Raw genomic sequence first — 15,832 nt, 5'->3', positions numbered from 1 at the left:
TGTCAGGGTGCCAATGCCTGAGATGATGGGGTGCCCAGGATTTCCAGGTTTATGGATCTTGAGTAGTAGATAGAATATCCCAGGTGGGGGTTCCAGGGGTGTGTCTGTGCGGATTTGTTCTTGTGCTTTTTCAGGGAGTTCCTTTTGGTAACTCTCAGTGGGATCAGAGGGTAATGGCTTGTAGAAAGTGGTGTTGGAGAGCTGCCGAGCAGTCTCTTGTTCATATTCCGACCTATTCATGATGACAACAGCACCTCCTTTGTCAGCATTTTTGATCATGATGTCAGAGTAGTTTCTGAGGTTGTGGATGGCATTGTGTTCCGCACGGCTGAGGTTACGGGGCAAGTGATGCTGCTTTTCCACAATTTCAGCCCGTGCACGTTGGCGGAAGCACTTTATGTAGAAGTCCAGTCTGCTGTCTCGACCTTCAGGAGGAGTCCACCTAGAATCCTTCTTTTTGTAGTGTTGGTAGGGAGGTCTCTGTGGATTAATATGTTGTTCAGAGGTATTTTGGAAATATTCCTTGAGTCGGAGACGTCGAAAATAGGATTCTAGGTCACCACAGAACTGTATCATGTTTGTGGGGGTGGAGAGGCAGAAGGAGAGGCCCCGAGATAGGACAGCTGCTTCTGCTGGGCTAAGAGTATAGTTGGATAGGTTAACAATATTGCTGTGTATAAAAAGATCTTCTACACTTTCCACAGTATGCATCCGATGAAGTGAGCTGTAGCTCACGAAAGCTTATGCTCAAATAAATTGGTTAGTCTCTAAGGTGCCACAAGTACTCCTTTTCTTTTTGCGAATACAGACTAACGCGGCTGTTACTCTGAAACCATAATTTAAGGTAGCAAAGGTCTGATAACTGAGTGTGTTGGAGAGGAAAATTAGTTTGGTTTTAATATATAAGAAACAAAAACTTATTTTTAGGACAGTTTTAACTTAGGTCACCTTCTGTATAGCTGCTAAACTTTCATGTAGCCTATTGAACACAGTGAGTAGTATCTTTATTTGCCACAGTGTTCACTAAGGGCCATATCTGAAGATTATTGACATCTCCGGTAGGGCTCCCATCAGACCCTCAGCATTCAATTTATGCAGCACTGAGTTATTTTCTTTTTTTTAAATGATTGGCGGAGGCAGTGGGTTACCATGAAGTTAGCCCTAGTAATATATTTAACCACCAAAAGTAAGTTCAGATTCTGTGTATTTCACACATCCATAAAAAAGGGACAGGAGGGGTTAGGAACCAGTCTTTCACTCTGGATTATAGGTTTAAAAAGGTTAAAAAATTCCACTATTTGACACAGATTCAGTAGCCTATATGAAGGGAGGTGTATGTGTCAGTCCAGTTTTTAGTGAATAGGTAAATGTCTATATAAATTAAAACACCTGTGGCAGTGTGAGCAGAGGAGCCAATGACTGACTAGTCATGGAAACAGCATTATTTTATCCCTACAAGTGCACTTTCCAGATTAAAGTTGAGGCATACTGACAGAGCAGTGCTATAGAAATTTTATACCGTTGCCTATGATGTACCTCTTTTTTGTCACCTTTGTCCAGCTTGTCCTTATCCATCCCTCCATTAGCGCAGGTCAACGCCACATCATTCTATTTTGTTGCAAGCACGTTCTTTCCGTTTCTGGCCAAAGTCTTTTGTCATGGGATTGACACAACACTTTTTTGGTCTGCCTTGTGGTCGCTTGTGGTCTCCGAGAATCCAATCACTGACAACAATAGGTTGTCCACCTATTGTCTTGCCTGCAGACTACATGACCCGCCCATCTTTGCTTTGCATCGTACATAGCCTGCACTACATTGGTCACCTCTGTTTGCCTTCTGGTCACCTCGTTCAGTATATGATCACGGAGAGATATCTTAAACATTTGCCTTTCCATTGCTTTCTGGGTGACAGCGAATTTTTCTTCTTCCGCTTTCGTTGTTGACCAGTTTTCTGTTCCATATATCACTGCTGGAGGAACAGTGGAGTTAAACAGTTCTTTCCTTTTCTTGATCATCCATTAGAGATGAGATAACTCATTCGAAGGGGAATGCAGTCGGAGGCGAAAGGCAGGGTGGGGCAGCTTTTAACAAAATAAAGACGTCTCTAACGGATGATGAACCTCTTTTTTTAATTAAATTAAAGGCCTGATATTTTTTTCAAGCCTGCTGAGTACCCACAACTCCTGTGGAAGTCAGTGGTAACAGTAGGTGCTCAGCCTGTATGAAACAGAGTTCTAAATCTTCAGTATCGAGTGTCTTCTACAAGTGCAAAGTTTGCTTTGAGGAAAGGGCAGGGTAGGGCTGCCAACTTTCCTGTTTTTCAAAGCTGGACACTGCACCCCTGCCTCCTCCCCCCCCCTCCCCCATCACTTGCTTCCCTCCACCCCTGTCGCTCCCTCCCTCCCTCCCTCCGTCGTCGTTCACTCTACTCTCTCTCTGGACTCATGTGCTGCCTTCGGAGTAGTGCTTGGAGGAGCTGACACGGAGCCTGCCAGCCTGCCCAATTGGGGCACAGCAGGATGTAGCGAAGGGGAGAGGGTTGATCCCAGGAGTGAGGGGCTGGAGAGCCAGGGCTCTGAGAGGCTGAGAAGGAGGAACGGGCTGTCACAGGTGGTGAGCCTGGCTGCTGGCCCTGCTCCTCAAACACCGTGCATTGTCAGGATCCCGCCTCCTCCAGCAGCAGCTGCTCTTCCCTCCCTCGCAGCAGTGGAGGCTTATTGCGCTTACTGTAGTAACCAGACTTTTGGTGTCTGGTCAACAGTAGTGACCGGACATTGCACAGGTCCCCTTTTGACTGTACTTTCTAGCTGAAAACTGGACACCTGGCAATCCTAGGGCACGGGAAAATGGCTAGAAATTAAAGATTTATACATATCAGACCGAGTGGTCTAGGTTTTACCTTGCATGATATGCAAAGTACTTCATTGTTTGGAAACTTATGCTTTCACTTACATATTATTTTGAGTGTCCCAAAATATGTTAGCTTAGGAGTATCTGTAAAGAACCTAAGATATTAAAGCCAGGGTGCCTGCCCCAAAGAGTTTACAATGTAAACTCACATGTGACATAAGATGTGTGGGTTATAAATAAGGGGTTATAAATAAGGGGGGATGGAAGAGGGTTAGGACAGAGGTTGCAATAATATTGCTCAGCAGCACAATTAAGATATTTATGCATCTTTGTTGCATCCTTTTGTATATTCACCGGTTTTATACTAGAGAAAACTCACTATTTATATGCAATACTACAAAAGTGAGTGTTTAGGAAAGATTTTATTGAGAGGATGGTGCCTTGGAGAACAGGCTGTGGAATGGTGCTCCTTGCACAGGGACATCATGTAAGACATGGAGACCAGATGGGATGAGGATGTTAGTGGATAGCTAATGTTAGTGGATAGCTTGGGTGCTGTCAGAGAGGTAGATGAGGGCTGAATTGAGCTGTAGCTCACGAAAGCTTATGCTTAAATAAATTTGTTAGTCTCTAAGGTGCCACAAGTATTCCTTTTCTTTTTGTGAATACAGACTAACACGGCTGCTACTCTGAAACCAATGGAAGGATTGTAAGGATGAAGTTTATCTGACCTCTGTGTTAATTAAACATCCTTTATGCATCCTCAGTTGCACTGATTAACTCTTGTGCAGCTGTGGAGCAGCTGAACTCCTCAAGAGAAGGAGTTTATCTATTTCTTGAGATGGCAATGTAGCTAACATTTTTTCTTAGAATGTCTCATCAACATCTGATGTCTCATATTTCTCAATGTTTTACCTGTCTTCACCCATATCCTATCTCTCCTTGAAGAATATTGGTAGCCTTTGTGATCTTCACCTTTTCCGCCTTTGGTGGCAAAGATTCCCTGGAACTATAAAGGGATAAAAATGTTGTTCCTTTTCTGATTATGAAACCCTAGGGGGAAAAATGCAGGGTTGGCATGGGTTTCCTAAGAAGGGAAATTTCAGCTACTAGGCTATGCTATGAGTTACAAAAAGTTCAGATGTGTGAATACTTCATCTTGATTAGTCCTTAAAGAAATCCCCACACACTCATCTAAATTACAGATCAATCAGTGGAGTGTGCTAGTTAAAAATATTAATTGGACTCTTCAGCTGGACTAAGAATTCTCAGCTGGTATTCTCAAAGCTGGTTAGTTAATGTGGTTACATCTAAAGCCCCTGAAGTGAGCTGTAGCTCACGGAAGCTTACGCTCAAATAAATTGGTTAGTCTCTAAGGTGCCAGAAGTACTCCTTTTCTTTTTTTCAAGAAATTATATAACCCAAACAAAAAAAATAAAATAAAAAATACTGATCAGATATCCCCAAAATTATACAAAAGTCTTCAGTATTCTACGATCAGGAGGGAATGTTTAGAGCCAAAAGTAGAAGAATTTCAAGGCATTATAGTTCTTCCATTAATGTGGTGTTCAAATTTAGGAAGATCATTCTGTGCCTCAGTGCATTTCTTGTAAAATGGGTAGGCACTATAGAGATCCATATTTTTTGTGTAACACTGTATTTACATAACAAGGTTCAGTTGTTTTTATTTTTCATGGTATCCTGAGTCAGTGTGTCACACATTTCTCCTTGCTACGGATCTGACTTCAGGTCATACCTCATCTGTGTACTCTTTAATCTGAGTAGAAGTTCCAGAAACATTCCATTAGTTCCTGTTGACAGTGCCAGTGTACATGCTCCTGGGGTTACAAGTCCTACATGAGAAGCCAATATTGGTCTGTAAATTCCACTGGAACTCAACTACTTATGAGGTAGAAATTTCCTCAGAAAAGTCAATATAACTCATAGTTACAACTTCCAAAAGAGGAGACTACCACTTTCAGTCCAGATTTTATCCACCGAAGGCCAGCTCTCCTCTTTCCAGGAAATCTCCTCTGGTAATTTCCTGTCCTGAATAGGCTTGGAGACCTTTATCCATGTCCATAGTCATTCAGCATACTTCAATTAGCTGAGGTTTCACAATGAACAAGACTGAATGGCTTTCAAATTTTCCTGTCTCCACGTGAAATATCAATCTGGTGCTTCAAATACCATTTGCAGGCATACCTTTCTAATTTCTGGAAATCCAGATCATATTCCTCATAATAGTAGCACTCTTTAGATTAATTAAGTAGGAATCCTGTGTATCAAAAACCTGCTTTGTCGTTTTCCTTGGCAGAGTTGTCATATAACAATTGTCAGGTTTCACACTTTCATATCTTAAAATCTATCCTTCAGTTCATTAGTTAAGATACTTCTTTCTTCTAACTTAAAAATGTAAAGAAAATCCATTTATACTCACTAAATTGTGAAAATTCATTTAACTCAGCAGAACAACAACTTTCACAAATCAAATGCTCTACAATTTTATGCGGGTCACAAGATGAGAAGAAAAAGAGATCCTCTTAGGTCACGTCACCATTTTCTGGTTGACTGAGCTTGCCATAGAAAGGCATATTTGAGTCCCAGTCTGCCAGCTCTTTAGATCATGGAAAGATGGAGAATTTTAGGGTAAGATACATGTGGTAGTGCCAGAATAATCTCTTCATTCAAAAAAAGTACAAAACATAGGTCTCCTTGGAGACAGCCACTTCAGCAAAAGGCTACCTTTCCTTGTAAAAGTTTCCAATCTCATTCCTCCTTCCTTTTCTCTTACTGCGCCTGGCTCAGTCTTCCCAGTGCCTCCAAACTGGATGTGAATGAGTGAATGAGAGTAGGATCATTTTTCCCTTCTTGTCTGTTGGTTGGTTTTACAGTATCTATCAATCCATAGGGGTCCTCTGTTCGTTTCTTACATCTGTATTTACAGTATGTACTTCTATTTCCTCAGAGAACTATAATTCTAGGATTATTCAGCTTTGGAAGTTGTTCCCTGGAGGCTTGTGATACACTTCTGGCCATTTATAACCAGAGGATTTGGTGCCAAGATAAGTTAGTAGGCATATGTTTGTGACGCTGGTGGGTGGACCTAATTAAATAAAGCTTCTAGACTGGTGAACATGCTCGTATGATGTGTAAGATTAATTTAAAGGTAGGACAAAACCTTTAAATACTTAAATTCTTTTTAACTGGAAAACCCTAGAAATAGAGGGATCATAATGGAAACCCGTATTAACATAATTACAATAAGAAAATATGAAAGTAGAAATGCCATTATTTTAGTACAGTCAAAGTAGGGTTTTTGTCTTTAAAAATTGCATCATAGCTTCTGAATGTAGCATTATGTAACCCTTTTTATAAAGAGGAAGAAAACATTTTTGTTTGTCCAGGAATAGAGTTGTCTTTTGTACTCACAACAAATATCATTGTTATGTAAATGAATGCACTTCTCCATGTAACCACTAGATGTCACAAGTACTATAGGAGCCTGAGAGGTGACTAAGGGCCTGGTGGAAATTCAACAACATATCACAGGACTTCACATATTTCACTGTTTCCACATGGTAGATGCCAGAAGAATCTGATACAGTGTGATATATAGAAGCAAGGTACAACTGGAATAATGAAATTTCAAAAATAAGCCCTTTTTAAAGGCTGGTTGTAACAGTCCTGTTGGGTATTGTAAATGCCTCAGGTGCACTTGATACTGCTGTTACGTTCCTGGCTTTTGGTTCTAATTTTTATGGAAAGATGGATTGAACTTCAATTTAAGAATATTCGGTAATCCCTCTCAGGACATACTGTAACAGCTGGTATTTCTGTGTTGCAGCAAATTGATTCCATACAGCAGTCAGCAATACTTATGTCTGGATTCTGACAAAAACTTCCAAAGCATTTTAAATAAATTCAGCCAAAGCAAATAACATCAGCAGTGCAAAAATGTAGCTTAATTTGCAAGTTTTTTTTTTTTGGGGGGGGAACCCCGTATTCCACTCCAACAAAATATTAAGCATTTTACTGGTAAGGATTTCATCAGGTCATTTATTTTTCATTAATATATATATAGGTTCTGGAGGGAATAACTTTATGCCATATATACATTTCTTAAATAATAAGGCAGTTTAATTTTTTTTAATATTGAATGTTTTACCATGAAATAAAGAAAATGAAGAATGACATCCAGACTTTTAATATATGGAGTGCGTGGAGTTCAACAGAATTTTTAAGTTTATGTTAGCAATTTTCTTGAGGTATCTGCAGGTTTAATTAGTAATAATGCGTGCATTTGTTGATGAAAATGCCTTTGAAATGTTTACCACATTCATTTTTTGACATGAGACAAAATCTTTAAGTTGCACATAAATCAGAGGTATGTGATAATGATATGAGCTATTGCTTATATTTTTAACAAGTTCAATAAGCTCATGGAAACTGAAAATCCTGTTCTCTATCAGATAGCTGACATCCTTCAGATAAGGATAGTCATTTGCTGATTGGGGGATCATAACTGAGTTTAGAACTAATATCTTCCTTTATGAAACTTATATGTATAAAAAAGTAAAAATTGAATCTGTGCTTTTTCTTAATTTGTACAGTGTGTCCTTGGCGTAGATGTCAGTATTTTTTTTTTCTAAACTGACGTTTGGCTTCACTTACATATAGATGTTCTGTAACTCTAGCATCATAAGGAAATCTTTGTCGTCCTTGAGTGCTAACCTTTCTTTTCTCTGTTTCAAATTTTGCATTTGGTATGAATTAATGGAGTTGTCATTGACTTGAAAATAATGCCTTTGTTAGCTATTAATCCAATATATTTGTTTGGGAGTTGATGCATCATTTAGTGAAAACTTATTTTTCTCTTTCCCACAACCTCTTAAGATCAAATCATCAATGTGCTGTCTAATTCAAGTAAATTACTAGATCTTTATTTTTTATATTCTTAAAAATCCATTGTATTTACCAAAAAGTGGATGTTTCTGCTGGTGCAGTAAAGCTTGTGAGCCTTTACGGTTTAAAACAAGTTCTTGGGACTTTACCCTGTATGTGTAATTTAAACAAACAAACAAACAAAATCACTGAAGTCTGAAAGGTAGCATATAAAACATTTTGCTTTTGGTGAACTTAATTTTTTTTTAAACACTTATTTTTATAACAAGTTCAGTTTGGAGCATATTGGCAACCCTGCCTTGTAACTAAAAATGGATTATAATTTATTAAATAAAATCTGACACACAGTCCATGATAAATTATAATACTTTTAGAGCGTCTTTTCATGTGTGGAGGACAAAATATTGAACAGTTCCCAAAGGTTATGGCACTTTTGCTTTAACCTTGATAAGAATGTGTGTATACAAGTGTGTCCGGACTATGCACCGTCAGTACCAGGATAACTGTAAAAGAGAACCATTCTGTTTAATAGTGTGGTTATTTTTAAAACAAAAACAAAAAACATCTTTCCTGTATATAGATTCTTATGAAAAATTGGAGCCGTTCTGATTTTTTTTCTTGGATAACTTATTTTCCAGAATCTAGAGAAAATATAATCTTGACTTCAAATCTCTCTGTCCCCACCTTGGTCTGCTCCACTATGAGTTAACACTAGCAGTCTTACCTCTGTAATACAAATCAGCGAAAAAGAAATTCAATCTTATTTTAACATAGTTTTTTGTATTTAAATCTTGGTTTTCATTTCAATTACATCACTCTCATAATGGTTCTCTATTTTTCTGAAAGAACTGATCAGAAATAGGCTAAACGTTTAAATCAGCAGTAATTAAAAAATACATTATCAGTATGACTTTCTAGCAGTAAATATACAGGGTCAGATCCTCAGCTGGTGTAAATAGTCAGTTACATTGAAGTCAGTGGAGCTATGACCATTTATACCTGTTGAGGACCTGCCCCACACAGTATTATTTGTACAATTTCACTTGAAGTTTGGAGCTATGCACCAGGCAGTAAACACAGGTTTTACTTCAGATTCTAAATGAATTGACGAGATATGATGGAATCGGAAGTTAAGTGGAGGCCTTATATGAATTAGTGTTAGAATAAAGAAAAGGAGTACTTGTTGCACCTTAGAGACTAACCAATTACAAGTACTCCTTTTCTTTTTGCAAATACAGACTAACACGGCTGCTACTCTGAAACCTGTTAGAATAAACAGGTTCTTCTGGTAAAGTAGTCATAAACTGTGAGCAATTTAAAGTATTTACTGTTTTGGAAAAAATAGCCCTATTATTTCCAAAATATTTGACATTGTAGGGTTAAAATGTGTAATTTTAGTGAAGGAAATAAATGATTTTTACAGCAGCATAGGATTAAAGACTGGACTGAAGACAACAAACTTGCTTCATCTTGGAAAAAGTCTTAATAGTCTGAATATAAAAACAATGTACTCTCTTGTTTTAATTGAAAGCATCAAATTAAATCAAAAGCTCCTTTAGCAATAATGATTTGACTTGGTCACTAGGAGAGTATTTCAGAGATCTCTAGCCACTCAGATCAAGCTTTAATTTTTTTTGATGTACTTAAGCTGCAATAATTTACGGTTTAACAGTGTTCTTTATTGTAAGATTATATTTCTGTTCTTTCTAGGGGAATCTTGGAGATTGCATAAATCTTTGTAGAAAACTTGGCTGCAGGCAGCTGAACTGAAATTAACTGCTGCCTTCTGGCTGTGGAGCACTATTCTAACTTTCTAGTGTGATAGTCTGTAGACTAAATCATGCCAGCTTTATCAACTGGATCTGGAAGTGACACAGGTACGCAAGCTTAAAAGGACTATATGTTCCCCCCCTTGTCTTACTTGTGAAGTTTACAATCTTTATCTACAGAAAGATAATTAATTACAATAATCTAATCAAACACACTTTTAAGTTTAACCTCTTCTCCCCTTACTTAATGTAAATACACTAAACATCACAGTTAAAAAAATAAAATCCTTCCGATTATGTATTCATCGGAGCAATTTCTTTTCAGTCACTGTCTCCTCTTGGGTGTTTGTGGTATTTTTTAGAAAAAGGAATTAAATCATGTTACATGGTTCAGTGTGTGAAAAGGTCTAGGCTGTTCTCTGTTTGAGTTACAGATATGAGTGGAGTTATTTCTGAACACAAACTATTTAGTTTGGATTTTTCTCTTAAAAAAATAAATTAGTTGTCAGGTGTCACCCCCCCCCCCCCACTATCTCACATAAAGGTTCAGTGTCCATCACTGAGTTTATGCGGTGGCAATACAGTTATAAACATTTTTTTCCCTAGCCTTCCAGATTTTTACCCTTTTCAACAATACTAAAGTATCTTGAACGTAGACAGAGGCTTAAGTTCCATCTTGCTGACACTTTTAGGAAGGAAAAATCAAATGCCCAAATACAAAATGGGGAATAACTAGCTAAGCACCATTACTGCTGCAAAGGGTCCACGGGTTATAGTGGATCCAAAAATCAATCTGAGTCAGCAGTATGGTGCTGTTGAGAGAGAGCCAAATGTTGTTCTGGGATGTATTAACAAGAGTGTTGTATGTAAAACATGGGGAGTAGTTGTTCCACTCTCCTTAGCATTGATGAGACCTCAGCTGGAGTAATGTGTTCAGTTTTGAGCACCAGTCTTTAAGAAAGATGTGAACAAATTGGAGAGAGTCTAGAAGAGAGCAACAAAAATAAGATATTTTGAGGAAATTTACTTATGAGGAAAGGTTGCAAGAATTAGACATGTTTAGTCGAGAGAAGAGAACACTGGGGGGGACCTAAATCTCTGAATACGCAAAAGGTAGTTGTGAAGAGGACTGATGACATAAGTCTCTGAATATGCACAAGGTAGTTGTGAAGTGTTTTCCATGTCCACCCAGGGTAGGACAAGAAGTAATTGATTTTGTTTGTGGCAAGAGAGATTAGGTTAGAGATTATAAAAATACTTTCCAGCTCTAAGGATAGTTAAGCACTGGAGCAGCATACTTAGGGAGATGTGATTCCCCCTCATCAGAGGCTCTTAAGAACAGGTTAGAGGCACATCTGTCCAGGGTTGGTCTAGAAAAGATATACTTAATTGTGCTTCAGTGTAGGGGGACAGACTAGATGATCTCTGAGGTCCCTTCCAGCTCTACATTTCTTTGATCCTATGTACTAATAATACTAAGTATTGTATGTTCAAAGGTGTATCAATCCCAACTAATCTTTATAGCAGCCCTGTGCACTAAATAAGTATTTTTTGATCCCCATTTTAGAGTAGGGGAAACTGAAGCAGCAAGATAAGCAAGGTAAAGTGAGTCATTTTGCCCAAAGACACACTAAGTCAATGACAAGCCAGAATTAGAACTTTGGAATTCCTGTCTCTTAACCTTGTGCTCTTTCCTTTGAATACACAATAAGAAATGGGAGTATTGTGAAAAGAGGAGATTCCAGAATGCATGAGGAGTTGCATTTGGTTACAAGTCTAACTGGATTTTACGGAGCAGAGATAATTTTTTTGCTACAATCCAGATTTTCTACACATAAAATTAAAATTAACCTTTTTCCTTCTTTCCTTCCTCTGGCTCCTACTGCTGTTGCTGGATTTCAGGAATTTGTTCCTCTCCCTCCCCTAATATACCACATTCCACTAGCATGACAGTTGAGGCCAGCTAGTTTGCCCATGTTGATCTCTAGCTTTGAATTCTGGAGGACTAGTTATAGAGTGTTTGCTGTGAAGGATCTTCTGCTTTGGTACTTTCTTGCTCTTGTTCACCTGCCTTTGCTGACCTTCAGAGCACCACTTAAGGTCATTTACTGGTATTTGGCCAAATATTTTCTAGTGTTCAGAATATTTCAAGTAGTGAGCAGAGATGGGCAGTGGAGTGATGGGTGACTGTTGGTATCTGATATAAACAGTGTGGCTTACTTTATTACTTAAATGAAATAAATGTATCGAGAGGTGGTGGTGAGGGGAACATAATGAATCTGTGAATAAATAAAATGGCTTGGAAAAAGGTATGAAGAATTAATTCCTCAATATTAAAATGCATGGCTTTTTCTAAAGCACATGTATTGTAATATTTTATACACATGAAGTTCAAAGCACCCATTCATAATTATGATTAATGGCAAAAGCTTAGTTGTCCCCACAAACCCAAGAAATGTATTAATAAGAATGATTATGCCATCTGTGTCTTACTGCTGAAATAATTTTTGACTTTGGGCCAGATACAATTTGTTTAGCACTTCAAGGTTTAAAGTGCAACTCTTTACTCGAGGTTCTGGAGGAAGGGATTATTCTTCCACCCTTTCTGTGCAGGGATGGCAGCTACTGTTTGCAGGATAGGAAGATGTTTTAGGTTTTTTGGGAGTTTCTATCCTGGTTTTAATATAACCCTTCCAGCCCCTGACCAGATACACACTGCTGTCATTTTGCTTCTAGTACACCAGCTCTTTGACTTACATCAGAATGTAGAGTTCTTTTGTCTGTGCTAGTCCCTGGTGAGGGAACACACTTTCTCCACCCCACTATGTAAACATGAATTGTATGTTGTGAGATGTAATAGAATCTGAGCTACTCCAAACTGTGAGAATGAGATCCCTAATTAGTGTGTTGTTTAATGGGGTCAAATAGCACTTGGGCCCAAATTTGCCTTTAAGGTAGGGAAGGCAATTTCATACAAGCAATTAGCCAGGTAAAACACCTAATAATGAAAACAAACCTCTTCACTCCCCCATGTCCTGCACAAGCCCTTACTTAGGTCATGTCTACGCTGGCAGAATTATAGTGCCGTTCAGAGAGCGCTGAAGGGAAACTGCTGTTGTGTGTAAATACTGTTGGCTGTCTGCGCAATAGCTTGTTGGCACTTGGAGTGGTGCACCCTGAGCAGCTATCCCACAGAGCACCTCTTTCTCTTCTGCTGCTAAGACTTGTGGGAAGGCAGAGGGGGTCGTGGGGCATCCAGGGTCCTGTCCCAATGACCTGTGATGCATTTCTTCTAATCCCAGCAATTCCTGTGCTTCCGTCGGCATTTGGTGCCATCTTTCAATGGTTTATGTATTGCACGCCCTGCCTCCTTGGGCTGCAGGAATAGATCCTGAGCTGTTCACCAGCATACTGCTCGCTCTAATCAACACGTCACGAGTGGCAGTGGAGTTGTTCCTTAAACTACAAAGGCAAGAGGAGTGCGACGTTGATCTCACCACATGTAGTAACTACGACACGAGATTGCTTGTGGCATTCACGGAGGAGCTCTGCCTTTGGGCTTGGGAAAAAAGCACTGAGTGGTGGGATCACATCGTGATGCACATCTGGGATGACGAGGAGTGGCGGCAGAACTTTTGCATAAGGAAAGCCACATTGATCGGACTGTGTGATGAGCTCGCCCCCAGCCCTGTGGTGCAAGGACATGAGAATGAGAGCTGCCCTGCCATTGGAGAAGTGCGTGGTGATTGCATTGTGGAAGCTGGCTACTCCAGACTGCTACCGATTGGTCGCAAATCATTTTGGAGTGGGACAGTCTACTGTTGGACTTGTGTTGATGGAAGTGTGCAGGACTGTTTAATTGCATCCTGCTCCGAAAGATTGTGACTCTGGGCAATGTGCGTGACATTGTAGATGGCTTTGCACAAATGGGCTTCCCTAACTGCGGAGGTGCAATAGGTGGCATGCATATTCCAATTCCAATTCTGGCACCAGATCGCCTAGCCGCTGAGTACATTAATCACAAGGGGTATTTCTCATTGGTTCTCTAGGCGCTTGTAGATTACCGTGGGCTTTTCACAGACATTAACGCAGGCTGTTCTGGAAAGGTGCATGACGCATGCATCTTTCGGAACATTGGCATGTTCAGGAAGCTGCAAGCAGGGACTTTCTTCCTCGACTAGAAGATCACCGTAGGGGAAGTCGAAATGCCCATTGTGATCCTGGGAGACCCCACCTACACCTTAATGCCGTGGTTTATAAAGCCATACACAGGGCAACTTGACAGCAGCAAGGAGCTGTTCAGCAACAGGCTGAGCAAGTGCAAAATGACTGTTGTGTGCTTTTAGCCATTTAAAAGCCCGTTGGCACTGCCTCTATGGGAAGTTGGACCTGGCTGATGACAATATTCGTATGCTGTGTGCTGTACGCTCCATAATATTTATGAAGGGAAGAGTGAAAGCTTCACTCAGAGCTGGACCGAGAGGCTCAGCACTTGGAGGCTGAGTTTGAACAGCCAGAGACCAGGGCTATTAGGATCAGGGATGCGTTAAGGCAGCAATTTGAAGCTGAAAGCCACTACTATTTGTTGCTATGCTCAGGAGTGCAGTGCTTGTAATGCTAGGAGGTGATTGGTGCACATGATGCAATATGTGGGCTTAACATAATTTTATGTTGCTTTGCAGTTCTCTTTTTGCTTTCAATTAATAGAATAAAGAATGCTTTCAAACCAACACAGTTCTTGTATTAAAAGACAACAACTGAAGGAGAGAGTCAAACAAAGAAAACGATCAACAGTGAAGTGGATAGGGGGAAGGGAAGGGAAGGTCCCAGGAGGAGGAGGCGTCCTGGGGTGGCTAAAGATCTGTATATGTTCAGGGATCATATCCAACCGTCTCCTTTGGAGTACAATGCAGCGGGTACTGTACTTAAGCAAGGCCAGACTGCAGAGGGATGGGTGTTGAGTGCAGTGGGTAGTGGGAGTCTTCAGTGCTGGACTGTGAGGGGGAGGACTGGAATGCCGTGGGTATAGACTGGAGCCAGGAGATTGATAAGAGTGCATTGGGTTCTTCTGTCCTAAGTGCAGGACTCTGCACTTGTTCTCGTTGAACCTCATCAGATTTCTTTTGGCCCAATCGTCTAATTTTTCTAGAGCCCTCTGTATCCTATCCCTACCCTCCAGCATATCTACCTCTCCTCCCAGTTTAGAGTCATCTGCGAACTTGGTGAGAGTGCAATCTACACCATCCTCCAGATCATTTATGAAGATATTGAACAAAACCAGCCCCAGGACTGACCCCTGGGGCACTCCACTTGATACTGGCTGCTAACTAGACATGGAGCCATTGATCACTACCCGTTGAGCCTGACAATCTAGCCAACTTTCTATCCACCTTACAGTCCATTCATCCAGCCCATACTTCTTTAACTTGCTGACAAGAATACTGTGGGAGACCGTGTCAAAAGCTTTGCTAAAGTCAAGAAACAGTACATCCACTGCTTTCCCTTCATCCACAGAACCAGTAATCTCATCATAGAAGGCGATTAGATTAGTCAGGCATGACCTTCCCTTGGTGAATCCATGCTGACTGTTCCTGATCACTTTCCTCTCATGTAAGTGCTTCAGAATTGATTCTTTGAGGACCTGCTCTATGATTTTTCTGGGGACTGAGGTGAGGCTGACTGGCTTCATTCTGGCATGCCGTATTCTCCTTTTGATTCCTCTTCTCGCTGTCCCGACACTCCTTCAATTCCTGTTTCTTGGGGTAGAGTGCATCATAACATTAAGCAGAAAGAACTCGTTAGTTGTTCTTGGCTGCTTTCTAATTCTGTGCAGCCATTTAGCCACCAATAACAAAGAGGGAGGCTGGGCTCCCAAGGTCATCTCTGTGAAGTTTAAATGCAACGTTTTACAGAAGCAGTATTGTTTGCAACACAGACAATGCTGATTCAGTGCTTTAAAACACAGCCAGTACTCTCACACCTGTCACTTACTGGCTGACCCCAGGCAAGCACACATGAGCCACAAGACCCCCAAAATGGTGAGTAGCCACAGGGGCAGGGTAAATCAGTCTTCCAAGACCCTGCTGTACACTGGGCATGTGGCTCTTGGGCAGAGCCAGCACTGTAGGGTGGGGCCTGATAACCATTCCTGTCCCCACAGTTTCCACAGGATGTGATTATTATGGAAGATATCTTGCTGCTGAGGGTGAGCAGGAAATCAAGGGAGGGTCTTCTCCAAGCCTGCACCTTCTGCCCTGGCCCCTATGCGGCTCGCCTATGTGCAGCGATGGTGTCTCTCTCCCCGCCCC

The 15,832-nt window shown here is 40.5% G+C and overlaps 1 protein-coding gene across 8 annotated transcripts in view; it reads left to right on the top strand.

Annotated features, from left to right (window-relative positions):
- MPP7 (MAGUK p55 scaffold protein 7) overlaps window positions 1-15,832 on the top strand; it is a 337,800-nt gene that overhangs the window by 93,754 nt on the left and 228,214 nt on the right. For 3 of the 8 annotated variants that reach the window (XM_073334350.1, XM_073334349.1, XM_073334351.1), the window contains one exon: window positions 9,466-9,632. The exons of 4 other annotated variants lie outside the window; for them this stretch is intronic. In XM_073334350.1, coding sequence (XP_073190451.1) covers window positions 9,596-9,632 — 37 coding nt within the window. In that variant the 5' untranslated portion in view covers window positions 9,466-9,595. Of the gene's footprint in view, window positions 1-6,452; window positions 6,477-9,465; window positions 9,633-15,832 lie in introns of those variants that run through there. One more of the 8 variants, XM_073334352.1, reaches the window with a different exon arrangement.

This window comes from Lepidochelys kempii, chromosome 2 (assembly GCF_965140265.1).
Source record: "Lepidochelys kempii isolate rLepKem1 chromosome 2, rLepKem1.hap2, whole genome shotgun sequence".
Classification (NCBI taxonomy): Eukaryota; Metazoa; Chordata; order Testudines; family Cheloniidae; genus Lepidochelys; species Lepidochelys kempii.
This window is presented reverse-complemented; position numbering and strand designations above follow the sequence as displayed.